Source organism: Osmerus eperlanus, chromosome 18 (assembly GCF_963692335.1).
Source record: "Osmerus eperlanus chromosome 18, fOsmEpe2.1, whole genome shotgun sequence".
Lineage (NCBI taxonomy): Eukaryota > Metazoa > Chordata > Actinopteri > Osmeriformes > Osmeridae > Osmerus > Osmerus eperlanus.
The window spans coordinates 6837055-6847245 of NC_085035.1; the positions used below are offsets into that span (position 1 = coordinate 6837055).

The 10191-nt window shown below is 41.0% G+C and overlaps 1 protein-coding gene across 1 annotated transcript; it reads right to left on the minus strand.

Moving 5' to 3' along the window:
• Positions 1-8268: 8268 nt before the first annotated feature.
• Positions 8269-10183, minus strand: il1b (interleukin 1, beta). The gene is made up of 3 exons (XM_062484191.1): positions 9761-10183; positions 9397-9533; positions 8269-9142 (listed from the first exon to the last, which is right to left on the minus strand). Exons 1-3 carry the CDS (start codon positions 9834-9836, stop codon positions 8927-8929), a joined length of 429 nt encoding a protein of 142 aa, XP_062340175.1. The 5' UTR covers positions 9837-10183; the 3' UTR covers positions 8269-8926.
• Between the last annotated feature and the right edge of the window lie 8 nt (positions 10184-10191).

Below are 10191 nucleotides of genomic sequence, written 5' to 3' on the forward strand. Positions count from 1 at the left end.
GGGCAGAGTATTAGCTTTGGTCAGCTTTTGGACAAAGGTTAAGAAACTGTTGATATTTCAAGGTGAAATTGCATGAAATTGTGCATCGTATTTCAGAATGATGTCATCCTGTTGAACTAAACAGATAACCAAAATTATGACAGGCCAAAAGACTATGGCTGGATTCCAACCTACAACCTTATACTTTACAGGTCACCATCCCAGCCCTATTCTCAGTGTTGAATATTGTCATGTTCAGTTACTGTATAAAAAAGTAAGCTGTTTCTCCTGTGGTAAGTGTTGTTAGATTCAGCCTAAGTTGAAACAGCTTGTACATTTCCTATAAAAACGGGATGACTGGGTTGCTGCTGTAAAGAATAACTTTCTCATCGTTTTTTTTAACAGGTTGTTTGGAGTGCCATAACTTGTCATGGAAGGGAATTTTAAATCATGCCTAGCATCAGTGGGAATGTGTCCTGGCTTAGGTTACTGAAATGAATTTGTGCAACAGGCAAGGGATCCACCTGAACAATCAATTGACTTCATTAGAGAAAACCATTAGAGTTATCTCTACCATGCGTAGACTACAAGTAGCTAGCTACTGTGGTGAACCTGGCTTGTTTTGCAGTGGTTTACACAGTCTCGCTAAACAGATGATCAGAGTGTTGTGATGGGCTCAAATAAACACGCATTGCTATGTTTTTACAACCGGAGGATTGATCGGAAGACTAGAAACCGTTTTGCCAGAATAAAAAATTAAAAACTATGCTTCTGACTGGTTTTGAACCTACAACCATTTGCTTACCAGCCAATTGAGCCATTCCCAGACATGGATTACACAAAACTGGATAATAAAAAAAGCTTTTTCTCCAATGGCGAGCATTGTCAGATTTGGTCGAAGTTCAAACATCTGTAATTCAGTCATATTTCGACATATCAAAGTGAAACTTGGTACTTCAGGGGCATCTTACCTTAAAGCCTATTAAGTTTGAACCATCCTTCAAAAATACATTTGATTTAGTGACACAAACATATTGAGGCAATGTGTACATTTACATAAATACACCCATTTCAGCCATTTTGTACTTGATTCAATTGCCTTAAGTAAAGTTTTTAAATACGTCAATGATACATATCTGTACCAAATTTCAAGTCAATTTTATCTTTGGTTCAAGAGAAGAGGAATTTTGAAGGTTTTCCCAAATTATCACAGTACAGGAAAATCCATCATGGCGTACCTTATGGGTCCTTGAGGCTTTTTTGTTCCTCATGAAAAATGAGGCATGCACACCAAGTTTCAGAAGAATCGGAGCAATGGGGTGGAAATGCCATCACTTTGAAAATCTGACTTTTGGGCGTGGCCTGTGGCGCCCCCTATGGTCCGATGTGGCCCATATTTGGTGTGGGGGTACCCACTTGGATGTAGTATCAATGTGCCAAATTAGAAAATTTATGACAAGGGACTTTTTGAGATATTGGGGCGCAAGGAGAAGAAAAATAATAATAATAAGAAGAATACCAACAATAACAATAGGTTCCCTCCTACCGGAGGAACCTAAATATAGCTGCAAGCAGCGATGTGGGTTCCTCCATAAAATGGCAAAATATTATAAACATGTACACTATCGAAGATCGAGAGTTGGAAAACAAGAGAGCAAAACTACTTCATGTTTGGCCAACAACAGGCTGAATGGGGATTTGAACTCATGAGCATAAGGTTACAAAGCAGTCTCTCTATCCTCTCTGCTACACACCAACTGTTGAGATATAGAACTGTTTCTTTGAATAGAAAGGGCAGAGTATTAGCTTTGGTCAACATTGGGACAAAGGTTAAGAAACAGTTGAAATTTCAAGGTGAAATTGCATGAAATTGTGCATGGTATTTCAGAATGATGTCATCCTGTTTAGCTAAACAGATAATCAAAATTATGACAGGCCAAAAGATAATGGCTGGATTCCAACATACTACCTTATACTTTACAGATCACCATCCCAGCCCATTGAGCTATTCTCAGTGTTGAATATTATCATGTTCAGTTACTGTATAAAAAAGTAAGCTGTTTCTCCTGTGGTAAGCGTTGTTAGATTCAGCCAACTTTGAAACTGCTCTAATTCAATCATATTTTCACATACCAAGGTGAAATTGTTTGTGGTTCTTCAGAATGATGTCATCCTGTTGAACTGAACAGATAATCAAAATTATGACAGGCCAAAAGACTATGGCTGGATTCCAACCTACGACCTTATACTTTACAGGTCACCATCCCAGCCCATTGAGATATTCTCAGTGCTGAATATTGTCATGTTCAGTTACTGTATAAAAAATAAGCTGTTTCTCCTGTGGTAAGCATTGTAAGATTCGTCCAAAGTTGAAACTGCTTGTACATTTCCTATAAAAACGGGACAACGGAATGACTGGGTTGCTGCTGTAAAGAATAACATACTCATAGTTTTTTTAAAAAGGTTGTTAGGAGTGCCATAACTTGTCATGGAAGGGAATTTTAAATCAGGCCTAGCATCAGTGGGAATGTGTCCTGGCTTAGGTTACTGAAATGAATTTGTGCAACAGGCAAGGGATCCACCTGAACAATCAATTGACTTCATTAGAGAAAACCATTAGAGTTATCTCTACCATGCGTAGACTACAAGTAGCTAGCTACTGTGGTGAACCTGGCTTGTTTTGCAGTGGTTTACACAGTCTCGCTAAACAGATGATCAGAGTGTTGTGATGGGCTCAAATAAACACGCATTGTTATGTTTTACAACCGGAGGATTTATCGGGAGACTAGAAACCGTTTGGTCAGAATAAAAAATTAAAAACTATGCCTCTGACTGGTATTGAACCTTGATTACCAGCACAACATCTCAGCCAATTGAGCCATTCCCAGGCATGGAATACACAAAGTTCAATAACTGGATAATTAAAAAAAGCTGTTTCTCCAATGGCGAGCATTGTCAGATTTGGTCCAAGTTCAAACTGCTGTAATTCAGTCATATTTTGACATATCAAGGTGAAACTTTGCATGGTACTTCAGAGGCATGTCACCTTAAAGCTTATTAGGTTTGAACCATCCTTCAAAAATACATTTGATTTAGTGACACAAACATATTGAGGCAATGTGGACATTTACATAAATACACCCATTTCAGCCATTTTGTACTATATTCAATTGCCTTAAGTAACGTTTTTAAATACATCAATGATACATATATGTACCAAATTTCAAGTCAATTTCACTTTTGGTTCAAGAGAAAAGGAATTTTGAAGGTTTTCCCAAATTATCACAGTACAGGAAAATCCATCATGGCGGACCTTATGGGTCCTTGAGGCTTTTTTGTTCCTCATGAAAAATGAGGCATGCACACTAAGTTTCAGAAGAATTGGAGCAATGGGGTGGAAATGCCATCACTTTGAAAATCGGACATTTGGGCGTGGCCTGTGGCGCCCCCTATGGTCCGATGTGGCCCATATTTGGTGTGGGGGTACACACTTGGATGTAGTATCAATGTGCCAAATTAGAACATTTATGACAAGGGACTTTTTGAGATATTGGGGCGCAAGGAGAAGAAAAATAATAATAAGAATAAGAATACCAACAATAACAATAGGTTCCCTCCTACCGGAGGAACCTAATAAGAATACCAACAATAACACTAGGTTCCTTCCTACCAGAGGAACCTAATAATAAGAATACCAACAATAACAATAGGTTCCCTCCTACCGGAGGAACCTAATAAGAATACCAACAATAACAATAGGTTCCCTCCTACCGGAGGAACCTAATAATATATATGTGAGAGAACAAAGGTTGTGCTCTCGCCGAAGGCTTGAGCACACCCAATAATAATATATATGTGAGAGAACAAAGGTTGTGCTCTCGCCGAAGGCTTGAGCACACACAACTAGCCTGGGTGCCAGCCCAATTTAGCCCCGCCCACAAAAAAAATTGGTCGGGAAGTTGGGTCTGGGGTCGCTAGTTTTGGGAAAAACTATGTCCGAACAGGAGCTGTCCGAACTGTTCGGACCAATCAAATTGTCAGGGCGGGCTTTATACGATGACAGATGATCAACAGTAACGTAATCAACCACGTCACCAAAGAGCGCTTGGGTTTAATTCGTTTTCAACAATAACATACTACGTTGCTCTGATTGGTTGTAGGTCTATCCAATTGAGCGAATAGGCATTTTTTTTCGGGTTCGGTTGAAACACGCCCCATACTCAGAGCCCAACGGAGCAGTATCAGACTCATATTCTGACTAGAATTATGAGTATGACAACTAGTGATGGGCATTTCGGCTCTTTTTCGTGAGCCGGCTCGTATGGCTCAGCTCACCAAAAAGAGCCGGCTCTTTTGGCTCCCGAACGGCTCTTTAAAAAATAAATTTTTTAACTATGAATTTGACTATGATGGGTGTGAAAACAATTTGAATTAAATTATGAAATGAAATAATACTCGACCGTAACCACATATCTTTAAAAATGCATTGATTTATCATGGCTCTCCGAGTTTTGACTACTCTCTGACTGTGAGTTGGCTCGGCCCTCCCTCATGCAGGATTGACAGGAACAGAATGTGAGGATGATCGTGTGCGCCTTTAAGACTACAAGTATTTTTTTGTTGTTCTTTGAATTAGTCAATTATTTTCAATACAATTAAAATTCATTATTTCATAATCATTTAGTTTTTATAGGCTGTATTAATCTATTAAAAATAGAGTCGGCTCTTCAGATATGCGAGCCAGCTCCCGACGTTCACCTTCAAGAGCCGGCTCTTAGAGCCGGATTGTTCGCGAACGACCCATCACTAATGACAACGTCAGGCTTAGCAGCAATAGTTTAGGGGGCACATTGCTAAAGTAGCCTAGTGGAACCTTTCTTCTGTGTTTGTGGGAGTGTAATTAGTGGAACACCTCGGATATTTCCCATAACATTAGACATTCTCTGCTCAGACCAAGTGTGTGAGTTGATGAGCACGTGTGTTGTATGCTTCTCCCGGAAAAATTTCTGCGTGCACCAGAAAGGGAGAATCCCAGCTAACAAAATGACGTCCCCAGGACGTCCCCTGAACGTCCCCGAAAGTTATCAGGACGTCGCAAGGGAATGTCCCCATGACGTCTTTTTGTACGGTTCCCTAAAGGTTACGGGGACGTCGCAGACAAATGTCCCCAGGATGTCCCTTGTTAGCTGGGAAGCTGTTAAGGTGAAATATTGATGTTTCTGCATTGATGCAGAATAAATGCATTGGATCACAACAGTTGTGATTATCTGATCCTTGAGCTTCATGCTGTCCGTTCAACGCTACAGAGTTTAATAAAATTCACTGATCTATAAAGTATCTACTTTACTGGTCAGCACTGCTCACCTGTCACCTGGTGTGGTAAAAGCGATACGAAAATAAGCTTATAATTTACAGTATGCTATAGCCTACCAAACATTTTTATTTGCGAATACATCTGCCCGTAGCCTACTTTAAACCACATTCTGGATTATTGCCCTGTCTGCCTATAGTTACGGATCTAATTGTACCTTGACTGCCCTGTGATTAAACAACCCCTCTGCGCTTGATTCTCTCTCAGCTTCTGTTCTTACAGCAGTGCTGTAAAATAGTCTTGTATTTTCAGTATGGCACACTGTTTCTGTCGTATGCCAGTTTGCGACTTAAAAAATCAGTGGCTCAAGCTCTTAGTGGAGTTTAGCTCAACGCTGTGATATTTATGAAAGAGATCCATCTTCAGACATGGCGCCACTTTTAATCTTATTTTGTATCACGAAGCGCTCATCCAAATAAAGGCGAACGGCGGGAACGCATGTCCTCCTTGGGTCCTGATATGGACAACTGCGAAGTTATAACTTTGCACAGTGCCCGTTTCTCAAGCTAATCGTTCCACTAAAGTCAATCTAAAATCCTAATGTAAAACTTGCACAGACTACAAAAACACACACACATACAGATTCCTTGCATTATAATATAGATTTCATCCACCTCATGCACACAGCTGAATGTATACTATTTGACACCCAGTGGATGATCTTATCGCCATAGCAGAGGTTAATGAGGGCACAGGGGAGTGTACCCAGGGCAGGAAGTGGAGACATCACTCAGGCAAAGAACCAATGAGAGCATTTCCTGAAATTCCACCAAGTAACCAATCCACCAATAACATTCTGGTGACGAATAAGGATTCCTGTTCCTCTGACCTAAACGTGGAAGACGGAAGAATAGAGACAATGATCTTAGATCTGGTTTATGTTTGGGGGGGTTGACCCTCAAGACATTTGAAAGCATTCCAGTGTATATCTGTTGATCTGCTGTATCTCTCATAGCACCTGTAGTGCCTTCAGTCTGTGCAGTCAAGTGGAAGTGCATGTATGTCCTTGTTGACCCCTCATCCCCTAACCCCCTCCCTTCCTCACAGACAATCTCGCTGACCCTCCTCCTGCCCCTCCCCACCCCATCAACATGAGATGTGTGTTTCTGAGTACACACACGTGCAGTGAAGGTGGGGAGGCCTGAGAGCCACGTAATACCACACTGGGCTCCATGCCAGATCAAGCTGGGATTATTCCACAGGCTCCCAGCAGCCCACATCCAACATCACACTAAGATTGCTGAGATGCAAAACAATCATCACTAGTGTGACTGGGGGAGACAATCGAAACAGATAGGAGCGAGGGACAGAGGGAAGTAGCAAAAACAAGAGTGACAAAAAAGTGCAAGAACAAGGGATGGGAAGGTGGTGGGATAAAGGCGACAGTTGCATGACAGAGGGATTCTATGTTAGAGGTTGGAAGGAAAGGCACAAGAGAGCCGGAGATCCTATGTAAGTGATAGCAAAGAAGAGAGGGAGAGGAGAGCGAGGAATCCTACGTTAGTGTGAGGAAGCCATGGTCCTGCTGTGATGCTGGTCTGCTTAGGCTATATATAGCTCCTGTTGCCATGTGCCCGGAATGTGAGCATGGCAGAGCAAAGAAACACAGCCTGTGCATGTGTGCAGCTGTGTGAGTTTATGTGAGTGTGGAGAAGAGTAGAGCGGAGGTGTAGGGGGATGGCTTCCTATTGTATGATTGAAAGATATAGTTGCGTAAATGCTGCATTCTGTGTGTAACTGTATGAGTATACTTTTGGAAGAAAAAAATGGAGGGGGTGAGGGGGGAGGTATGTATTTGAGCACTTGCAATTAAACCCAAAACCCATGCAGAGAAAGACAGTCCTCCTCCAACAGACTCCTCAACCTACCTGTGTCCTGTATTCATCCAAAACCATATCACCATTTAATCTACTAACTACTACAACACCCCATACATTATGTGAAGGACAGCTACTGCACAAAACTCATAATCTCCACAAACCAGCAGCCACCAATCAAGTTAAGGACTGAGATATCACCATGCAAAGCAGTGTACAGTGAGCCAATGAAAGGTATCCTTCCTCATCCAAATCAACCGTGGTTGGCCGGAGGTTTCTCTTTCCCGCCCCCTTTGAAGTTCCAACATTCACAGTAAGGGGTTCATATTTAACTGAGCCTGTGGTCCAGAGAATTAACCCTAACCCTAACTCAAAATACGAGTGAAGTGTAGAATGAAATAGATGTCTTCTCATTTCCCCTGCAAGAGGCAGCCTCATAGTTGAATCAAAACGAATAAATGTGGCAGACCGGTGTAAAAATTGACCTAATCTCTATGATTTAAACGTCCTTTTAAGTTTTACCCTTCTCGTGATATTTTCAGGCATTTAGCCTACTCATATTGCATTCATTCATGAATATAGAACCCCCTTTGAAGATTATTCTACGACGTTACCGGCAGTAGAAGATGGAATCGCGATTCAAACAGTACCATCTGCTAACTGAAAATATGCCCCCAAAAACGTAAATAAGCTTGACATTTATTTAGTGGAAAATCGCTTTCATAAAAAGCTCACTGGTAGCGATCATTGTCAGTAACAACGCAAAGTGCGTTATAGCCCTGTGTGGAGAAGCTGCCCCGGTAAATTGTACTACTACAGTACAGGAGCCGAGTGCACCAGCTGGGCGTACGCCTGGGTGTAACTGAAGTTATGACCAATTTAAAGTTACGACTAGTGCACCAGCTAACCCTAACCCTTACCCACCAATCTTATTCAAATAGTGTGTCAGTGTAATCCAAGTTCACCATTGCAAAAATGTGCCTTTGAAAGCTCAAGTAATTTTAGTATGTTAGTGTAAGGTTTAGGGTAAGTGTTTTGCAGTGATATGATACTCATGTCAGGGTTGATAAGACAATAGAAATGACACGGATTTCATTTTTATTTTATTTTATTGTATGTAATAATATTGAGAACTGTTTTGCATTAGCTATATTATATCAGGAATTCATTGTGAATTGACTCTTTTGTGACCCATATTAAGCCCCATAATTAGCTTATCAATTTCAGTGTCCCTAATATGAAACATATACAGTTTTTCTCTGCAAATAAAGTCTAGGGCTAGGTATTCTTCCTCCATTAAAAAACACACACAGATGTTGTAAAGATCATTTGTAAAGCAATTCAATGATTGTATGTAAAAAATATTGAGAACTATTTTCCACTAGCTATATTATTTTAGGAATTAATTGTGAATTGACTCTTTTGTGATCCATATTAAGCCGCATACCCATGTTCTAAACAATGCAAACGTTATTGGCTGCTGTTCTATTAGCGTTTAAGAGGATTTCAGATTAGAAAAACAACATCACCTACTGGTTACCATGATAAACTACATCAAACCAAACATTCAAATATCAATCTAATCTTTAACATGTTACAGCAACACATGGAGGTTGCAGTTTATGGAACATCCAAATGATCAGTTACACCTCAGAACCTCTCTTCTCTCACACTAGTTATATCCCAGGGAAAATGTTTATGTGTATATGTGTTATACGTGTGTGTTTATGTGTGTATGTGCGTTTGTGTCAGCATGTGTTTACACACGCTCTTTAAACCTGAAGAGTTTGGTGGTAGTGTCTTTCTCACACATCTCCACTGGCTTGTGTTCTGACAATGAGCTCCGGATTAACCAGCCAGGAAACTTCACTGATTCAAAAATGGTATCGTAAAAGTCAACAGTTCTCCTGTAGAAGAGAAAACGTGCCATTTCGTCCATGGCTTCAATGCTCTTTAACTGCTCACAATTCTCTTTCTGACAAGGAGAAAAAAGAAGACAAGAGAATGGCCACGTTGTTACTGAACTGCTTTTTGACCAAACTTCTTACAGGAAGACCAGGATTCCAGGTTTCTCTGTGTATATAAATTTAGGGAAGTTACAGTATGTGTGTATTTGTTAGTTATGCGTGTTGGTTTGAGAAATAGAGGCAGGAAGTGAGAGCGAGAGAGTGTGAGGGTAAGAGGAAGAGAGAGAGAGTGTACATGCGCAAGCTTTGGTGTGTGTCATACTTCCAGCTTCAGGATAGGAGTGTTAGAGTCATGTGGCCTGGTGCAGGAGAGGATTTTGCTGCTGCCGGCAATCCATAGGATAACTGCATCACGCCCTTGTGCTCGGGGATTTACATACTTTACCAGTTTAAAAGTCACTTTAGGTAACAATGGATGAGAAAGATGGAGATAAAAGCAGAGATAAAGGGCCATAGTTATAACGAGAGAGTAGCTGACAAACACAGAGGCAATGTACATGCAGACAGTAATCTACAGACCAAAATGTCAGATTGAATTCAATAAAAACTACTGTTTGATAACTGAACCAAACTGATTTGTGTGGGATAGTCATAAATGTTAACAATACACTATCAAGATCCTGTACCTTTCTTGTAATCCATGTTTTCCTTCAGGTGGGTGGCCTGTAGCTGCAGTGCCTGGGAGTCCTTTCGCACCAACATCTTCTGGTTACAGTCAAACAGACTGCATTCTACCTTCTCATCACATTGCGTGAATGTCCCACCAGAACCCCCACACAGTGTAGTGACCCCGCACTGACGACATGGTCTCTCTACACACACACACACACACACACACACACACACACACACACACACACACACACACACACACACACACACATACACACAGATGAAGAGGGAGAGTGAGAGAATGTGTCTGAGAAAGAGATAGAATCTAACATTAGTTGCCTACCATCCAACCGGTCCTCCAAGACAGACTCTGGGCCACTGGGTTTGACTTTCATTTTGTACAGCATCAGCGCCAGGTTAGCTACTTTATAAAACGTATTATGGC